This window comes from Perna viridis, chromosome 2 (genome assembly GCF_037379345.1).
Source record: "Perna viridis isolate PV_CMFRI_1.1 ecotype Kerala chromosome 2, ASM3737934v1, whole genome shotgun sequence".
In the NCBI taxonomy this organism is placed as follows: Eukaryota; Metazoa; Mollusca; class Bivalvia; order Mytilida; family Mytilidae; genus Perna; species Perna viridis.
Genome location: NC_142446.1, coordinates 62,563,189 through 62,585,341, shown reverse-complemented (window position 1 = coordinate 62,585,341; position 22,153 = coordinate 62,563,189). Strand labels below are relative to the sequence as shown.

The 22,153-nt window shown below is 33.0% G+C and overlaps 1 protein-coding gene across 2 annotated transcripts; it reads right to left on the bottom strand.

Moving 5' to 3' along the window:
• Positions 1 to 3,195: 3,195 nt before the first annotated feature.
• Positions 3,196 to 21,476, bottom strand: LOC148626392 (uncharacterized). 2 transcript variants are annotated; one of them, XM_088570351.1, is made up of 9 exons: positions 21,203 to 21,476; positions 16,895 to 17,100; positions 13,927 to 14,123; positions 11,759 to 11,835; positions 8,869 to 8,902; positions 7,869 to 7,940; positions 6,944 to 7,083; positions 6,179 to 6,436; positions 3,196 to 4,815 (listed from the first exon to the last, which is right to left on the bottom strand). In XM_088570351.1, the coding sequence occupies exons 1-9, from the start codon at positions 21,327 to 21,329 to the stop codon at positions 4,103 to 4,105; spliced, it is 1,824 nt and encodes a 607-aa protein (XP_088426477.1). In that variant the 5' UTR covers positions 21,330 to 21,476; the 3' UTR covers positions 3,196 to 4,102. The 2 variants fall into 2 exon arrangements, with proteins under 2 accessions (XP_088426477.1, XP_088426478.1); XM_088570352.1 differs by having other exon boundaries at positions 6,263 to 6,436.
• Between the last annotated feature and the right edge of the window lie 677 nt (positions 21,477 to 22,153).

Genomic DNA, 22,153 nt, shown 5'->3' with positions numbered 1-22,153 from the left:
ACCCATTCTCGTTAAATCGGGACATTGAAAGGAATCCTAAAAAAAATTGTAAAACCTCTAGGAAATAGGAATGACCTTCATGCCAATGTTCTCTTTTCCCTAATTAGTGAATACTTGGCGTTAGTACATGTGAGAAGATTAATTTTCATAATCATATGTGTAGCTGACAAAATGTTCCGGGCAATCGATGTCAACTTCGAGTAAAATCATTGTACAATATTTTCGATTTTATCAATGATAAATACATGTACATAATGTATAGTTGATATTATATTTTCATATTGTTTAAAATTCATCATTAATTTTTCTGTTTTTCGATTTTTTTCTATTTTTCCCTGTACGAAATACATGTAGAATACATGTTGATTTAAGTAGATTGCACTAAAGGTAAAAACAAAGAGAAGTAAATAAAATGTGAATATTTGATCAATAGATAATGACGAGTAGAAATAAGAATAAAATTTGCAAGGAACTTTTTTGGCGTTGTTTTATATGACTGTACAATCTACCCCGTGAAGCACCCCAAGCATCGTCACGTTCAGAACTGTGACGTCAATGACATTATTGCAGAACAATCGACTTGCTGAAGGTGTAGACAACAGTTGCTAAGCCTATATATAGGCTCTTGGCAAAATACGGGAGTGTGACAAGCCTATTTATAGGCTCTTTGGCATAGTAAGGGTTAAAATTGCAGCAAAATTAGAGAATATTAGATTATTCATCATTTATCAAGTAATTGCTGAGCAGTAAATATTAAATATAGGTTGATTTTTAGTTGAAAAAAAAATGAGATGAAGCGAGACACCCCCAAATCTGGGGTCACCCTTTTCGTGTTTACATGTATATACTTACATACTATATATGTATATATACTAGTCGTGCTGCATATTTGATAGTGGGGGCAAGCCCCTGTGCAGCAATCAAACAAAAGGATTCTTATGAAAAAAATCAATATGGTGCACACACACACACTCTTAAAAGATTCTTACATAGTCTTATAATGCTATGAAATTAGATTTACAAATATATTGTTATTTGTCATAATGTTATAAATGAATTTATTTTTTTTTTCAGCTGACAACATTCCATGAATTTTATCATAGAAGAAAAATTTTTTAAAAAAACATGATAAGCTTGCATTTTGGTTTCACTTTTTTTCTTACTGATATATTGCACAGAAAGTAACTTCGCCATTCTATTTCGTCATCGTTTGTTGCCATGACCCGACTGAGAGTGTCTGTTGCCAATAATGACCAAGGCCCAATCTCTCAAAAATATTATACTCCTTTCTCACTTATCCATCAACTCAACAAAAAGAACGGTAGGTCTCTTGTCAAAGAGTATTCAAGGGAACCAAGGTTATAGCGGTAATCAAAAGAATGTATTCCAGGGACAAAGACCAGACATGTAAAACAGACATACACAACAAAGAACATAAAGTAACTAAAATCATACATACAAAGTAACAAAAGTAAATGAGCAACTCGGACTCCACTAAAAACTAGGAGCATGGACCAGGTGCATCAGTAGGATAAGCGTCCTCTGCTTTTTCTAGAAACATCCGCCGAGTTTCTCATAAAAAGTCAAGTCCGGGGTAGACAAACGAGGAAAGGAAATATATGACCCGTTGAATAAATCAGTTTTCATGGTGCTGATGGATACATCATAACGATCCACGAGTTCATGATGACGACCATAAAACTTCTGTAGTGATGACTTCAATCTTGTAGCAACATACACTCAGAAACAGCATCTAATAGAATATCTTTGGAATTTTTTTTTTCTCAAAAACTATGAGCCTGAAATAGGGATTAGAATCAGATCGTCAGAGAGTCGATAGAAGCCATTTTTGTGTTGAAATCAAACTAACTGAAACGGAATCGTTGACATTTAGTTAAAAACATATTTTATTTGCAAAAATGCAAAAGGGACCCGACACAATTTATGCTGAATTACGTGGTCCACCTCATATAGCATCTACATACGCTACAATCAGTTATTTACAGCACACAGACGGAAAACGAAACAAAGGATCATTTGCAGATGTGTTATTATGATGCAGTGAGCTGATTGAACATATGCAACATTCAATTTTTTTTCATGCAGTAATATTCCAACTTCTCCAATGGACGGAGCTCATAAACACGTGCATTGTGGCCATTACACCATTTGCTAGGTATGGCGAGGTGGCTTTACCAAAGGTTATATTGCTCATACAGTAAATGAGATCATTTCTACAAAACTATTGTGTCCATCATTGTCTCTACATTATTGTTACATGAAATACCTACACCTCCATTCTACGTTCATCTATGGCAAGCCAAAGTGGACAAAAATCAATACTTTGTTATATTAGAAAATGAATTTTTAATATTACAAAATCGTTTTTTAATATTAGAAAAGATTTTGTAATATTAAAAGTTCATTTCCTAATATTAGAAATTCCTGATTTAGTAATATTATAAAATATCACACATTTTGTAATATTACATATTGAATTTGTAATATTAGAAAATGAATTTGTAATATTAGAAAATGAATTTGTAATATTAGAAAATGGATTTGTAATATTAGAAAATCAGTCACATTTTTAAATATTACAAAATGATTTTCTAATATTAAAAAATCGTCACTGAATACGACAAATCCATTTTCTAATATTAGAAAATCAATTTCTAATATTCAAAAAAAGTTTTTTAATATTAAAAATTCAATTTGTAGTGGCCTGACCTTTTCCGGTTGAAATATTAGTATTGTCATTATTACTTATCTTATCCCCTGATTGATTAAATCCTTCTTCATCTGTAGCACCTGTTTGAGTTTTATCATATACAACAACTTTTTCGTTTGGATCACCGGTAATCTGTGTAATTTTTCATATTCATCCCTGTATTTTAGTGAGGTTTCGTTTGTGTGAAATGTCTAATTATTGTGGTGTGTATTACTTTTTCGTCTTTTAGCTGAAGTTCCCGGCAGTGTTTAAGAAGGAAATACATTTACAAATATTGTTTTACAAATAGTCCACACTGGGTGTCAAGAAAGTTCGGTAAGTTAACAAAAATAATAATACACTGACTTTAATGCATGGTCATGGGAATCGGCCAATAGAACAAAGTGCATTTTTAATGAGCTAAGCGACACGAATATGCTATTCGATACATAGAAAATAAATCGGGTGAAATAAATACTGCAACATTACATATTTAAAATTTTATTAAGACTCTTATATCACAGAACATTTTTAATATTTGTAATTTGACACATTATAACATTTGTGAGCAAAATAAATGCAAGAAGTACAAAAAAATACTTTCCATGAACTAAATACTGTATTTAATATTCTCCATAACATTTGGCATGTTAACATAATGAAAAGCACAGTTGGCCAATTAATAACTACATGTACATGTATTACATTTGAATATCAAATTACACTGTAAAACAATCATTATACATGTAAACACTTCTACATCACTTTTCAAATGTGTGTTAATACTTATCTAACTTGGACTCAACAAATGATTTGGCTTATTTCCCTTTGCATGGGTATATGCGTTAATATGATTTTCATTTCAGAGCTTTATAGATTTGATATTTATTTGAAAACCAACACTTGAGAGCACGATTTGGTCAATAATTAATCTAACCATCGTTTGCGAAAATTGATTTAAAGAGGACAAAATATTTTTTTTAAAACCATGAGAACTGGAGTTTTCCACGGTTTTAAGAATTCAGTGATCACTTATCTACTCCAGATAAATCAAAACAAAATGTTTCTGCTAACAATGCCTTTTAATGCCTTATTTTGAGACAATACTTACAAGGAAATATATACGTTTCCGGAACCAGTTTCATAAAGGGTCTCAAATGGAGATCTTCCTCAGATTTTTCTCAACTAAAATTTTGACAAACCAAATCACTCAATAAATAAGGCTTGAGGAGAAAATCAAGGCTTTGAGAAAAATCTCAATTTGAGCTTCATTTTTTTTTAATGAAACACAGGTCTAATCCTAAATTACATACATAAACATGTACGAGACAGATAAACGAATAATGTTTGTACGAAAATGATTAACTGTTGCGAAAATTGAGTAATTTTTTTTCAGTCAGAATCGGGAGACATCTTGGCGTTGGGAATGGTCAGTACACGTTTTATATCAACCGTGTCTTCCTTATCTGTTAAAAATGTGTTACTATTCGTATTATCATTTTCCTTATTTTCATCTGTTTTATCGGGTTGTGTTTTACTTTCAGGCACTGTGTCATTTGTTTGAGCAGTAATGTCTTGGTTGTTTTTAGTTGTGGCCTGACCTTTTCCGGTTGAAATATTAGTATTGTCATTATTACTTATCTTATCCCCTGATTGATTAAATCCTTCTTCATCTGTAGCACCTGTTTGAGTTTTATCATATACAACAACTTTTTCGTTTGGATCACCGGTAATCTGTGTAATTTTTACAGACATTTCCGTATTTGTCGCTTGAATTTCGGCTTCAGATGTTGATGTCTCTTTATTTTCTGTTTTCGCACTTGCAGGAGGATATTCCCGATCTGTTACAATAGTTTCCTCCGGTATCGGGGTTTTAGGTGGTTCCGGTGGAGGAAGTAGATGTTCTGTCTCGTCTTTTATCGATAATTGACCTACAGGTGTTGGAGGTGGTTGGTTGATAATCGATAAATCGTCCGGAGTATTTCGTGATCTTTTATTGTATTTCATTTTAGGAACCGAAACTCCAGTCACACTAGGTAATATCGGTTCCTTTTTCTGTGGAGTTGGTGATCTAAAACCTTTTAACGTAACCACGACGCCTTTCCCTGTAACATTCATAAAAAATATAGATATTTTAGAAATGAAATAAAATATTTTTCTAAAATTTTACATTATGAAATTCAGCAAAATGAAATTACTTTTCATCGTTTTCAAATTATAAAACTATAAAAATGATTGCATTATATCTTCCCAACAGACAAACTAGGTAAATGCAGTGTTGAAAAACAAAACAATACGACTTCTCTACATTGCGTTTAAAATAACTAGTATATGATTACATTAGTAATATCAACAGATGAAAATAGTTGTTCTAATGTGTATTCTTATAAATTATCATTCTATAAAAGTTTCATGTATATTTGTATTAGATAAAGTATGCATTAGCAATTTCACACCAGAAAACATGAGGTTATATTAACATTATATGTTTAAATATTAACATGCAATAATTTTTAAGTATTTATCCTTTTTGGTTTTTGTAAGATCCCGTCTTAGGAACATGACTTTTGTGAAACAATTCATATATTTTGTCAGTCATATATTTTCGCCTATTTCGATAATTAAGTAATTGAAATGATATTTAAATGTGTCTGGAAATTAGATACACAGAGGGTTAGCAGGGTTACAGGCAGACGGTCATATAATTGCAATACATACACAGAAGCTGAACACAAGCCGGTAAGCACCTGTTACATACATAACATAGATTAGTCCATTGCTCTCATAGAACCTGAATTCTTACCAACATAGCTATCATTCAATGAAAACCGTCTACAGTACACTGTCATACAATTATTGTCTCAAAAATACTCAAAAATACTTTGGAAGATCCAGGGGGTTGGCGAGGGTTGAACCCTTGTTGTAGGAATTTTTTTTTTTGTTAATTTCATACAAAATTTGTGATCCAGGGGTGGGCGGGGGTTGACCCCCCCCCCCCCATTTTTTGTTGGAAATTTTTTGTTAATTTCAAATTTGGCAAAAATGAGCCAAAAAAAATAGCATGTACATTTGTACCCCGTATTTTCTTGACCCCCGCTGGATCCCCATTTTTAGAAATATCTGTATCCGTCCCTGAAATAGACAGACTACATGTTAATTTTACAATTCTTACATACATGTAGGCAGATGCAGTCATATAGTGTATTTAGGCCAGCTCTAAATGACTTCATTTATGTGTGTCACAAGTATTCCGGAGAAGAGACAGCAATAAATGACGTCATTCAGAGATAGTCAAAATCTGAAAGTTTCTATGAGAGATGATGGACTTATCTTTACTATAGGTTATAGTTATTTACAAATAGCGTTATATCTACTCTGAGTATATGTACATGTATATACTATGTTTACACGTAGCTCTATATGGTTTTCCTTTTAGCATTAGTACGCTAGCCTACGGTAGTTTGATACCTGTTATGAACAACCCATTTTGCAAATATATTAGATTTTCAACCAAATTGTTGTTAACGCCATTCAAGTTTTCTTTGTTCTCACTTTCGTCAATATAATTAACAGAGGTACTGGTATCGAATCTCGCACTTCGAGGACGGCCGCCAGATGGCGTTGAAGAAGATAGTAACCTTTTAGGTGGCGCGGTTGATGGCCGTTTTTGTTTTGTTTCCTTTACTTCTGTGATTGGCAAGTCCTCGACGTCAGACCGAGGCGTATCTACAAAAGTTCGAAATGATATTTCCATGGTGAAGTTGATTCGTTTTAGACCAGTAAATATTTGACCCGTGGAAACTGAGCACTTGTTTAAACGAAATGGTTTCACTGAATACTTGATCTGTTCAAGCAATATTTAAAACGCAGCAAAAATAAAACGAAAATAATGAAAAACAAATAGCATATTTACACACAACAAAAACTTAAAGATGCACTAATTCTCAATATTTTCTAGCAAAACGGGCAAGAACAAACGAAATCGCCAAAAGTCATTTGTTTAAAAAAATCAATGAAATGCCACAATTCTTAGAAAAACAATGACTGAAATAAATCTAATGATAAAATAAGAGGGAGGGGTATAAATAAATTTATACCAATGATGTGTCATAATGTATTCCACTGCAAAGTGCTTCTGCAAATTTCAATTCAATTCAACAACACAGCATTTGGGAAAACAAAATTTTCAGACAGCTTTTTTAGAAAAGGTGTACTTGTCGAAACGCCCCTTACCTGGCGGGGCACCGGGTGATTCCTCATTCCTGTCCTTCATTCTGTTAACAGCTGGTCCGCTCATAAAGCAGTCTAGAGGGTTGCATCTTGGCATGTACACTCCATATACATTAAAACTCTTCACGTCCATCAATCGTGCTCTGTAAAGTAAGAAAATAAGTATGTACGTGTACAATGTAAGAACAATGTCAGTAAGTACAATGTAAGTGAATAAGCAAGTAAATACAATATAAACAAAAAGTAAGTATAGTGTAAGGAAATAAGCAAGTACAATGAAAGTAAGTAATAAGTAATTACGATGTTAGTGAGTACAATGTACGTAAGTAAGTAAGTACAATGTAAACAAATAAGTAAGTATAATGTAAGTAAGTAAATAACCACAATGTATGTAAGTAAGTAGACACAATGTATGTAAGGAAGTAAGTATGATGTAAGTAAGTAAGTGCAATGCAAGTAGTATTAAGTACAAAGTAAGTAAGTAAATAAGTACAATGTGAATAAATACGTAAGCACAATGTAAGTAAGTTAGTAAGTGCAATGTAAGAAAGTAAGTAACTACGATGTAGGTAATTAATTAAATAGTTGAGCTCTGTACATGTAAATTTACATTAAATTGATATATAACTATTCTTTTCAATTCATAAACACAACACATTGGTCCTTTTTATGATTTCTTAAACTCCCTCATACGTGTTCATTACGGTTAAGAATGAAAAAATATAATTTGGAACAAATAAGCATTCAACATACAAGCACAGCTGCTTCAGTTCATGAGTTAGACACATAAGACCGCCTAATTGTACTAGAATGTTGTTTTAACGATATTTTTATCGTTTAATGTAAATGGCCATACTTTAAAAGCCGGAACGTTCGCATATTGGAACTTCTAACAAACTGTACAATATTAAATACTCCGTATACATGCCTGTTATATCTAGCCCCTGTTAGGAAAGCATGATTGGTTTCTCCCTCTGGTGACAAGCTGGCTGTAGATGGCCTAAAATATTCACATTACAAAAGTGAAAATGGGTCAATGACAGAAATGGCCAGGTTGCCGTAAAGTATGCATTTGACCGGGAACATTGAAATATACACAAAGTCGGTAAACAGGAAAACCTGAAATCGCATCCCTCGATATGGGACCCCATACTGAAGGTGCGTACTAAATATCTAGTGGCAGTGATATACAGTACCAGAGAGAAATGTTACGGAAAGAATTTCTCTCCGCTAGCCCGACCGCAATTTACCATTCTATAGGCCGATTTGCACAACCAGGCCAAAAATGAGTACACGCTTGATAAATTGAAAACACTATTTAAAGTCTATGTAATTCTATCATAAAACCCGCTCCAATGTTTATCGAACCCCTTATAGTTTTAGATTGAAAGAGAAAAACAAGTTAATATACTAGTACAGACATTTAAGTTCTGCTCTTTAGCGTCCATGTTTACACTGAGCATCACAGTATTAATGTATAATGTGTAATCACATCCATTTCATTTCATCTTCAATGAAATCATCAAAATGCCAACAGACAGCAGCGTCAGTCCATACACCCAGTGTGGAGTACGGGATGCTTATTTTTCAGTTTTAATTGTATTAATTCTTTCAATTAATCTGTACTATTTTTGGCATTTCGTATGTTTTCTGTGTATAGTCTAATGCATTTTTTTATTGTGGCCCCTTTGCTTTCAATTTGTAATTTATCAAACTGAAATTTGATTAATGTTTTTTTGGTGGAAGTTATATTGACCAGGTACAGCAGGGAAGGTTCCAGGTTTAAAAGGGTGCTTCAGGTTACACTCAAAACATTTTTAAAAGTGGTAATTCATTTCCTCAATTTTTGCGAAAATTTCGCACAAAAAAATTAAAAAAGGAGGGTTCTTGTACAGTACCAGTAATTGTTCCTGTTAACATTTACTTACTCCCGACTCAATGTTGGCTGGTTTACTGGTGGAACTGCAAAAGAAGAATAAATGCAGATAAATGTAAGTAGATTTATCTTATATAAGACAAAAAAAACTTGTATACATTTTTACAGTGGCTGATGATAAAGGTCCGAATTAAGTTCCCTATTTAATATTTTAATATTATTGCGTAAGGTTTTCCAATATGGCTAACCAATGGCCAATAACTCCGCCAATATGGAAAATCTTATGCAGCTAAACCTTTATTGACTACCTTTTCCAATACGTCATATTGACTTCGGCCAATATGGATTTTAACCAGGCCACTTTGACGTATTGGACTGGTAAAGGCCAAGATGGACGCCTAAATTCTGCATTTGTGCACTTCTGTATTTTGTATTGTATTGGCAGACGTTCGTCAATCATTCAATAGACGTCAAGGGTAATTATGGTTATGGTGCCCACTGAAAAGATTCGATCAAAACCTAAAACAAAAATGGATACTGGACCAAAAAAAAACACACATTAACGTGATAAAAGAATACAATACCAAAACTAGATTTCCAACTAAAACGCCTAATCTAACCCAACACCGACATAAAAAACACACCACACAGGAGAAGTCCTTGAAAAAACATTTGTATCTATCCTTAGAGGGCAACTGATCATGAATTCAATGTGTCATACATATAATTGTAAGCTACTTTAAACCATCAAGGTGACAGTATTATAAACTCCTGAAACCAGGAAGGACTATTAAATGTTATGTAAGTGATTTCATAAAATATAAATAGACATTTTGTCTTGATTTGTAGTGGCATTTCAATGCCATATATTCCAGTAGAATAGACAGTCATATACTGAAATAACAAAGACGAACATTCGATTTATTAGGATGCACTCCTACATTATTTGTTTCCTGTCTCATTCATATGTCTTTCCAATGTTTTATGAGATTTTGAAGTATTATATATGGACATACAAGTGTATTTCAATAGTACAATAAATATATGCTTCATGTACATTGTCATAAAACTTCCTTGTTAATGAACAAACTAGGCTGTTCAAACTGTAAAAACGCACAATAAGCGTACATATAACAAGTCTTTTTATACAATTATTGACCGCAGCATCGTCACTGCTGTAGATGGTATTGCATAAATAACTTCTAGTTACTGTTTATCAAAAAGGAGTATTTAATGAGCAAATCGGCGGGTGTTTCTGGAAAAGCAGAGGACGCTTACCCTACCGGTGCACCTGGTCCATGCTCCCAGTTTTTAATGGAGTCCGAGTTGCTCATTTGCTTTTGTTAATTTGTTTATATGACTTAAGTTACTTTATATTCTTTGTTGTGTATGTCTGTTTTCCATGTCTGGTCTATGTCCCTGGATTACATTCTTTTGATTACCGCTATAACCTTGGTTCCCTTGATTACTCTTTAATACAGATTAATGGGAAATGATAAGAAATTATGGATTATTCTATACAAAGTTTTTGTTTCGAAGAAGCTTCCGAATTTCTTCCCCTTTACGTTTAAATCTACACCAATTAAATATGGCCGCGCAGTCTTGTACACGAACAAACGAACAAACGAATATGTTTTTTTTTCTGTTCTTGATCGCTTGATTGGTTGAAATCATAATATTTCCTTCTTTAATATTTCATGTGGCAATGCAATGACCTCTACAGATATCGAAACATTCATCAGTTCCTTTTCACCTTTTAAACGTGGCTATAATTGTTCACTGTTCCAATATTCATATTAACATTTAATTTGAGCCACTTCACAACATACACATGTATATTTTTTTCTTCATTTTACATGTACATAATGTAGTATCGTATATGGACATCTGAAAATTTGGTTATTTTGCGATCAATACTAAGTCTTTTAACCTTTTATCGCATTTTCACTTGCATGTCTTTCTGAAGTTTAACTTGGTTTAAAAAGAGTACAAATATTATCAAATGTACTCCATTCCCCTAAGATAAATCTGATTGATCATTTTTGTTACATTTTTCAAGCTAAAATAAACAAGGAGAGTTTAAATGGAGAAGGCGTTGAGACATTAATCAGGAATCCAAGGCCTCATTCTACTTAAAAAGGGTGGTAAAAGAAAAAATATAGACTAACATAACTGATAACAAGGCCATTCAAGTACTACTCCGCCACATAAGATTCGGGCAACGGTGGAATATTACAGTCTTTGTTTATAAATCTGTATGTTAAACAGTATATATTATACATCAATAAGTGTTTTATTATCACTTTTTGGTTGTTACTTACGTTTAAAATATATGCTGTCACTCGCTATTGAGCCAAAAATTAGGAAAGTTTTTATCGAGGAATTTAAATCAAATAATTTGATGCGCAATCATTAAATCAGGGCATTTTTTGATTAAAAAAAATAACATGCAAACTATTACATGAACGGTGAAACAGGCCTCCATGTACGTGTAATCCGACTCAAACTAGTACTTGAACAGTTGAACATGTCTCCATGTACACATAATCCGACTCAAACTACTACATGAACAGTGGAACATGCCTCCATGTACACGAAATCCGACTCAAACTAGTACTTGAACAGTTGAACATGTCTCCATGTACACGAAATCAGACTCAAACTACTACATGAACAGTGGATCATGCCTCCATGTACACGTAATCCGACTCAAACTACTACATGAACAGTGGAAAATGCCTCCATGTACACGAAATCAGACTCAAACTATATTGATTGGATTGATTGATTGGTGGTAATTAAACGTCCAATTGCAGATATTTTATTCTTGGATTATTGTGTGTTCAGGAGACAGGAATAGAATTAAACAGTTTTCAGAATTCTTTCCTGTATTTGTCTGCCTGATATCTATGCTGAGAAGTGTTTTTATATATTTGACTTACCCTTGCCTGATGTTTCCCGACGTTTCTGGTAGGCGTTAATTGGTGCCGAGTTACACCTCTGTCTGGCGCGAAGAAGTCTGAAAGAATATAGAACAAGACAATTGACGACTACAATAAAAAAGGTCAACTGTAGTCTCACATAGTAAGTTCTCGTATGAAAGCAGAACAATTTAAACGTCTTTTTAAAGCAAACAATTGATTGCTCAATATGAAAGCATGGTATTAATGATAGATTCTCAAACACTCAGATGTAACACGACAGTTATAATGAAGGGCGGGAAATATAAAGTTATATTACAAAAATGATTGAGTCTTCTAACAAGCAAATATCAACTTTCATGATTAAAAACATGTATCGTATTATTATTATTATTATTATTATTATTATTTCTATGGTGTTAAACTTTGATTCAGTTAAAAGAAATGATTGACTTCAAACAAAAATTGCATATTATATGGCCACGGTTTGTGTTGACACAAAATGATTGCAAATGACAGAAATACAATCCCGAATAACACTGCACAGTAGCTTAAATAATTTTTGTTATAATTTTTTGATTCAAATAAAACGAATTCTAAAATATGTGTCCTTTTTGAAAGTATGTCATGCCTAATTTTATGCATTCATTTGATATTTGTGCAACGTCTGAATTGAATCAGATGATGTGTCTACCACTTTCATATAAGTATCTTTGTTTTGTAAAAAAGGACTTCTTATTATAAGATATATTTACGTGTAATTCATTATTCGATTAAATCGTAATTAGTTACAAAAGACATATTTTACATGCTTCAATAAAACTGGCACACTGGAAACTCATTTTCTTTCTTTTTATTTTCTATATTTCGCAATTAACGGAATTTGGAGAGAAAAAATAACACCTAAACCCTTATATTCATTTACATTTTGTATCCCATCCCCACCCCCAGTAAGACGTTTGTATGTCCCACAAGAATATCAAAATGAAAAAGACAGTCCAGTGTTAAATAGAGTCTATTCTGTAATATTAAGGATGTAGACCGAGGGTAAGGGAAACAACTCTTGAAATCAGTAAAATGTTTGTATCATATTCAATTTCACAAAAGCATGTCGAGCTTTCATTTGAAACAGAATGAAATCAATCCAAGTTACTTTGATCCTTCCAGGAGATTGATGTAAAATGCTGAATACAAACATTCCAATGATTTGTAAGAGTTGTGTTCCTTACTCTAGGTCTATCTCCTTAAGATTATAGCATATTTTAAAAGAAGATATCCATCATGCAACGCGTGTTTCATGCACCATGCATCTTGTGAAGTTCGTCATACACATGTACGGTATCATACTTTACTATTAAATAGTTTTAGGTTATACAATTGTTCGTGACTACACGTGTGCATATACTTGTAGTGCATACATTTAACCATGCACCGAACAACCGAGAAACCTAACCCCGTGCTCCTATATACATGTAACTACATGTATGATTTCAGTACATTACTTACACTGCATCCTAATGTGTTACTGTTGATAAAATGAAAAATGCCATTGTTTCTTCGTTGACATTTGTTAGTATATCATTGATAATAAACAGCGCGAGAGCGTTAAATTCTGGAAGTTCGACTCTAAAACATTGCCCTATAACTTTGAATGAAAAAAAAACAAAGAAAAATAAACAGGGCCATTTTCACCATTTTACAAACACTGTTTATTATTTTACCATGATTTTTTTAAATCTATCAAAACGTTCTACAGCAACGTACGGACTGATAGACGGACACACAGCGGAACATCACAGTACGTCCGTCAAAACGCAGATACATGACTGCACCAGCAACATCAAATAAATAAAAACCAATACTACTTTTGGATATATGGTCGGTAAAAAAACAATGAAAGTGCATATGAGAGGTAAATTGACTATCAAAAAAGCAAATGCCAGAGAATCTAATATTTGAAAATTAATTAAAAATTTCCAAGTTTTTCTTTCTTGTTTTCTTCAATATCAAATTAAATGACAATCATATATACGAAATAAATATATTTTTGTAATTCCTTATAATTTACTTTTATGAACATTTTGATATCTTGCGACCTTTGACCATGTAATGATTCAGAAGCTTATACCTGGTTAATATTAATTCATTTAATTACATGTACATGTATAATAGTTCTAGCACACTCTTACGTTGTTCTGGTCGGTCTTCCGAGTATTGGCGTCGGATCCGTTGAAGAGACAACCGGAAGTTCTGTAGCGGATAAATACTGATGCGGAGTGGTCTGTCTGTAATACAGAGAACTACTTCGTTTTGGTGTTGCTGAAAGTCTTCCAGATGGTGTTGGGGTAACGGCTCTTGATCCGGTGAAACTAGAATCATTATCGTGCTACAAAAAGGACAATAACGTGTTAAACGTAGGAAACAGTTACGCCTAATAAAAACTTTTTTCATCATTGGTTCCCACATCTGGTTGCATAAGGAGCCAATACCTCTATGGTACGTTGACTTCTTTTTTGAAGAGTCTAAAATCTAAAAACAAAATCAAAGGGGTTCATGGACTACATAAATTATTATGAGGACTATGGATGTTACAGTTCTATTCGCTAGTACAATATATAACTAAAGGTTCAAACTAGACCTCAAAGCCAAATAAATGAAATCAACTGTTATAAAACAAATTAAAAATGTAGTAGAAGCTGAAATTTGTGTTCTGTGTTTGAGACAAAGGGCTACTGATTCAAAGGATTTTTTCGATGTAATAAAAATGGAATCAGAAGTACATACTTCATTCGGAATTTCCCACTTTGTGACTGTATGTCACATTATTACATATAAAAATCTCTTTGTTAAATCTTGTTTAATAGTGTGATATAGATGTAAATACGAGTTAACTTAAAATACTGAAATAAATGAAAAGTTACGAAAATTGTATACGAGGTCAATCTTATACAAAATGTACAAGGTCCCTTGTTTGTGATAATTGGCATAATTCATGTGATAGGAACACAATAATTCAACTGTCACTGGGGGAAGTTCTTACAAAATTTTATAGATATCTGAATAGTCCTCGATTATCAGGCCACAGTACGAGTAATAAATCATATATTTCAAAACTATCTTTTTCCATTACAATACCCAACAGTTAAAGGGTTGGTTTCTGTTTTTCTAACACCTAATTTTACAGATGTTCACAATATAACAAGGCCAAAATCCAGTTGAGAGGTCGTTTAAAGTCATAAATTTTAATTCAAATACATATTTGACTTCACATACTGAAGGTTTTTATTTGTTTTCTTTTGATATTGTTTATCTAGTTTATTATGGAGTACCCGTGTCTAACTTTTAAACCTCTTTGTTGAAGAGTTGACAAGTTTGTATCAATATGGCGTGTATAGAATTGTTAAATTATCTAAGATGCTCGATACAATGAGAATATGGAGTGATCGGACGAGATAAAGGATTGAATATATCTCTTAAGTAAACATGTTATCCACTTCAACTTATTTGGTGATCAAGATGTGTAAATATACTAGACATTTTAACCTTGTTCAATGGAAAATTTCTTGTAGATTGAAAAGATTCGAAGCATTCTTTTTTTTTCAATACATGATTTGAATCATGATTTTTTGCTCATTGTGCATTATTGTGTCGATTGTGTCGATATTGTATATTGGTTCCATAAGACTTTATTGTCCTTTATTACATGTATATGTGCATAAAATTTTGTTTACTTTCTATTTTCCGCTTGTTCCTTTCTTTTGAATGGGGTTTGTCATTAAATTTTCAAAGTATTTTTCACTCTCTATATACACATGTATTGCGAGACCGTGGCACACGTAAATACTATATTAGTTAACGTTTTTTCCTCCTTCTCACAAGTCGCACTTGTAAAGGTTTAACTAGTCCAGTGACGCCGTAGAAATGCTGGTAAATGTGTATTAGGAGACAACCATATCATCCCATGAGGGGTTTAAAAAAAATAAATGTAACTTCGTCAATGATGAAGAAAAAGTAGAGGAAATCTGAGGCAAATGCCAATACTGGAAGAAATGTAGCATCAATATTATTTGTCAGTTGATAGAAGGTTCTTGAAGGAGAAGGACAGACTCTTCTTTGTAATAGACTTTAAGTACCTGGGGCTCACCCCTTTTCCAAAAGTTGCACCTACGGGGTAGTAGTGATTTTAAAAGAGGGTGTATAACCAACATTTCTAATCATGTTTATCTCAATGACCTATACATGTACTTGAGTATTAAAACAAGTATCTTCGTATGTGCAATTAATCATCACATGAAGTCTGCATGAATCGAACATCGATGTGCCATAATGAACCTCGAGAAATCTGAATGTTTGCACAGATATTCAGGCCTAAGTAGACCAAACAAAATGAAACGGTCGGTAGCTTATGGATTCTCGGAATCCAGTATCATAATATTATTGAGCGAAATACGCATTTACATATTTTAAATTTGGGTCGTGGGATAAAAACGAAACCCAAAAGGTTTTATATCTGAATGAATGTAGACCAAGTACATGGACAGTTGTATGTGTAATCTTAAAACGCTGTAATATAAAAATGTATGTACATTTGTATAGATGGACTTTTCAAATGTACATTAACAAGCTTATTACTAATTAAAAGACAAAATTTGGAAAGAATAAAGCTTCTTCATTCTAATAACATATATATATTTCATATATTTTCCGAATCTCAAAGACTTGCATGTACAACATTGCTTCAAAATAACAAGATTATAAACAGTTAAAGAATAGAAACACGATCTAGCGTCTTTTGTTATTTATGCATTATAATATATATTAATACGGCAAAGGGGGGACAGTATGTGCTTGTTGGGAAATTCAGGCGCCAGGCGGTCCTCGGGTTTTGTGATGAGGAAAACCAAAACACCATATTTGAATACTGTTGATATCCTTAACTATGGCAGCTGCACTGTGTCACAGACCTACACTTGGGATCTGACCTTTTTGGTTCTCCCACTCAGGCAGAGAATCTGACGTTAAAGTTTATTATATGTACTTAGGCTTGTCAATAATGAGAGAACTTAACCTTCGAGTGTATATATACCTACAAGGCTGGGGATCTGACTTTTGGTTCACCATCAAGGCTTGCGATTGGCTCATTAATAATTAACTTACTCGACAGGGGCTCAGTAACCGGTTTATATATAGAGGGTTCTCCCCGCTGTGTGAGATTTCCCTGTTAGCCTCAACCACCCAGGCTGGGGATCCATATCGGTCTATGAAATCCTCATCCAGTTGTTTTTCTATGGCCTCCTTTACTTGCTCATGATGCTTCTCATCCTTGTTAAATGAAAACGGACTTAATGGATGTTTCTTGCTGCCTGTAAAATGTAGATAGAATCACACAATTGAAAAAGCAGAAATACATCTTTGTTGAACACCCACGGAACCCCTCATGTGTTTTACATGTAGACTTTTTTTAAAATTTCAAATGTTTGCTCAGAGTGATTTATTTTTTTATCTCAATTGCAGATGTTCTACATTTGTATTTCTTTTGATTTCGGTTTTGATTTTTTGTTTGTTTGTTTTTGTTTTTGTTTTTGTTTTTGTTTTTGTTTGTTTTTGTTTGTTTTTGTTTTTGTTTTTTGTTTTTGTTTTTGCTTTTGTTTGGTGTGTGTTTTGTTCCCACTTGAACAGATGTCGAAAAGAATTTGCACCGAGCTAGAAATTATAAGTCTTTATATTTTATTAGTCCGAGAATTTCTCTAGATGTAAGTGGTCCCTCTAGCTTTAGAATGTCAATGCTGTGTCTAGTGCATTTAAAAAGGCTTGGATTCCCTTGAACCGAGTTTCTCGTGATTTATTATAACACTCAGAATAAAACCAGTCAAATTCTTCTTGCATTCAGAAAAAAAGAAGCTGAGACGACTGACCAGTTTATGTGGATTCAATGTTAGCTTTTTAAACTTAATTTACTTTTTTACTTTTATGAAGAAGACTGTAACTTAATCTTCCCTAACCCACGGCTAAAACATCTGAACAAGAAACATACATTTATAATTATACTGTTCAATACAAATTAAATGTTGATATAAGAGAACAGTTTCATGCAAAATCTTTGTGAGTTCGAGGCATTATCGACAATTTAGAGATTACCATAAATCAACTTCGGAATTTCTCATTCAAATTTAACAGGAAACTTCTTAATGTTTTCATAACATCTCACGCATGTGAAATGCATAACTATTATTATATGATATGCAAATAGTCAAGTTAGTTATAGATTTTTCTGTTTGCATTGAAGACACTTATGCTTGGCTTGGTTTAGTGATAAAATAACGCGATCGTGTATAGAATGCCATGGGAAAGCACGAGGTTCTCCGATACATCATGCTGTAACGCTACGTTCGTGACCAAACAATGAAAATGGGTCGGTTCATTGGTACTTTATCATATAACATAGTAACAGGATACATTGTGAGTGCATTGGTAGAGTACCCTTTTCGTGTGCTTTACGTGATATCTTATTAAAAGTGTCCGTAGTCTCTTGCATTTTTGAAAGTTGTAATGTTCTCTGGTTATCAAGGCTACACACACAATAAAGGGTACAAGATGCTCCAAGGGGGTAAAAAAAGAACATGAATTCAACCGGGGCGGATATAATAGATTTTGAAAGGGTGTTTCTGATGGTTAAGGAAAAGGTAGTTCCATGCTATTAATTAATCATTTTCGCCCAATTTTTGCACGAAATTAACACAAATTTTCATACAAAAAGGCGGATTAAAAAAATTCAAATGTTGTGAACATTTATTTATTAGACTCATGAACATTAATCATGGTCCCCGACAACTTCAAAAGACTAACTTAATAAAAAAATTGTAAATAAAATCTTAAGTACATGTACAATGTATAATGTTGCAGTGCGTTTAGGGTAACGTCGTGGAGGCAAAGCTTGTGGTTTCTTGTCTGTTTGACCCTCAATAACCTGCAATGTTTACATACTATAGTAAAAATCGCTGTCTGTCTTAGAGAATTAATTAAACGTCCAATTAATTATTCTAAATACCCCACCAAATATTATCCTAATCTAGATTTTGTCTGATTTTTAATTTGTCATTAATCCGTTAATCTCTCATTAGTCCGTACAGTTGACATCAGTTTAATACTTGGTCATAAGGATCAACAAACCGCGAATAAGTAGCCTAGCTGTATATAGTGCTTTTAATTGGAACATTAAATCCAGGCTTATCTTTAAAATCTCTTGGTGCAGAATTTTAATTTAAAATCTGAAGGACGGCTTAGAATTATTATGATAAACTATAAGTGTAAAATACAAGCCAAAATGTGTTTATCATAAGGATTTCTGGCACGCAAACAAGACAAGGTATTTTTGGATCAATTTGTAACACAAGACTGTGGGATATTTTACTGATAAACTTGGAATGAATAAATGTAATTGTCTTGGCAAGGGTTTCGTTTGGAAAGCAAAGTCATCGGCCACTCAATTTGGTGTCTTTGGTCATTTGAATTGTTTAAGTATGGGTTTTTGTAAGAATCAGGCAAACTATGAAAAAAATCAGATATGTCCATGTCAAAACACACCATACAATATAATTTCCCTCAAGGATGCTTTTTCTATTTGAAAAGATAAATTTTTGCTCTCTGCATCACTCAGAAAATTTCCAATAGAAGGTTAGAAAATGAGGTTATTGACAGAGTTGCATGTATCTGCCTTGAAATGTTCATTTACAGTGCATTTCAATGAAATTATAACTGAATTTACCAAAATGGTATAGAAAATCTTGTCTGTTTTACTTAATAAGTCAAATGAAACATTTAAAAATACTATGTTTCACCCACTGCCTGATTCTTACAGAGACTGACACTTATAATTCTTATATTAGTGTTGTATGCCATTTAACGTGGCCTTTGGATAATATTATTACTTTTTGCTATGAATTAAAAACTAATTATTTCATTTTTTATCTAATTTTTTTGGGGGGGAAGGCATGATATGCTGTTGTCGGTTTTCGCCTACCGGGAAAATATTACTAGTATCCCAAGAAACATTTAAACAAAAGCTTTTAATAAAAAGGTAAGTTTGACAACTTTCATAATGTACATATTCAGAGTACCTTGTTTGTAAAATACACCCTTTTTAAAATCGAAGTAAAGTCATTAACGAGCGAAGCTAAAGAAAATGTCAATAATAAAAAGATTCGAGTATATGCAGTATTTGTTCAACTGTGTTAAGCATGTACTTTATCTATAGTAAAGTATTTATAACAGAAAGGATGGCAAATATAATTGAACCTGAGAATTCTGAAAGTTTTATGGAAGTTGTACAATTGTATCTTACTTATGGAAGTTGAGTAATACAAATGTACTTGTAAGCAGTGGCGGATCCACTTATGTTGGGCAATTGTAGTAATTTTGCGCAAATCATGGCCAAAAATGACCAAACGATAAAGTTAGCTCGAAACCTCCCTTCTCAGAAATGAGCAAATTACGATGTTAGCTGGGACCCCTTTTTTTATAATTTTTTTTATCGGAACTTCCCCTTGATATTTCCATAGCGCAGCTTTAATTCACGGTTTTAGACACTTGAGTTTGTATCTAGTTACGATACACATCAGGAGGTTACACCAAATGCACAATGTTACGTTGTACATTTCATATGTCAGGAAGACAGGTCGAAGATATACATGTACATATATATTCATGCAATTTCATGCATGATTGATCCTTTGAGGAGGTAGCATTTGATTGAAGATTATCGTCTAACATAGGTATAGATATTTTAATAGGGCAGTACTTTGTTTTGGATATGCATGTATATACTATCGGCGTTTTTAGGCTTACGATAATCACTTTAACATGTTATAGATGCTTGGTCAAAAGTCTAGCCTTACATCATACAAGTACATGAATAGTGAAGTAAATAAATTGGAAAGTTTGTGCATGCCATATGTATACATTGTATGCACTAATACATGTACACGAGGTTTTCTCTACGGCTTGAAGTGTACTACATGTATACGAATAATACAGAAAAACACATCCGCACTGAATACTGTATAATAATTCGCAAAGCTTAGTTTCAAATTATTCAAACTATATCTTATGCATAACTTGGATTATTGTGCATTCAATATTCAAAATGGGGTTATACTCATACTGTTTGATCTAAATTATTCATTTAAAGTGCCTGGTTGCTTGTTATCGATTTTTTTTTCTCCTTGATTTTTGGTCTCTTGCTCCCCCTCTACCCTACTACGCCCCCAATCCCCCCACACACACATACTACAAACACACCACTTTCAGCTCAATGACGATTTCTTGTATAAACTGTATTTAGTAGTACGTGTAACACCAAATAGCAACAGTTTTTAATTTATTAAATAATCAATGCACTGTTTTCATTAATAAGACAGGAAGCACCTCTTGAATAGTTAAAAAGCAAACACGAGAGTAGAATCTTACCTCTAAGCCCACCGTGTGGTCGTACTCCGTTCGATAACACCTCATTCACATTATTCGAAAAATTAAGATCCAACAGTTTTAATCTTGGTCGTTTCCCATTTTCCGATCTAGGACTCTTATTTGTCATTATTTTATCCTACATTCCAGAATATGTATATTAAAAAATCTTAATTGGAGGAAATCAAATTGTAATTATCCCATTCGTCATTTATCGCACACTGAAGATTTAAATGGAACGTGAGCCGCCATATTGGTACCTGGTTACTAAGGGAAATAGATTTTTTAAGGTCAAAAGGTAAATTCTATAGGTAGACATTTAAATTACATAGAATAAATATTGATACACTAAAATTTAAATATTAAAGCATAGTATCGATATTCGATTTATTGAATACTTAGAGTTAATCTTTTGCGAGATGTAAAGAATATCCTTTTGCAAAGTATGTAACAGTATGCGTGAAATAATGACCCGTAAGAAAAAAGATTACTGACACATCATCTCATAATGACATTCATTGAAAGATACATTCTGTCCCAGAGATTATAATTGGTAAACAGATTTTTATGAAAGATAACATGAACTGTAATTATTTTAGCAAAGGAAATTGTGAGAAATGTCAGTTCAAGAGGATATATACAGTTAATCTTCTAAACCCCGTGTGCCTTATTACTTGAAATTAACCCAAAGACAAAACATTGATGTCCCATGATCAATGTTTGAAGTGTCACTTTAGCGGATTCGTTGTCGCTTGTAAATTGTCAAATTTATTAGTATGCCTTAATTATATGCATCAGAATATTTAGAAGATTTCTTGTATTTAAATACTCTTATATCTTAGACATGACCATCCTCCCAAGTCAGGGTTTTGAGTCCACCCTCGCTCCCTCAAACCCCTGACATCACTCATTCATATTTAGCGGGTATCGTCCAGCGCCATCTAGTGAGTTACT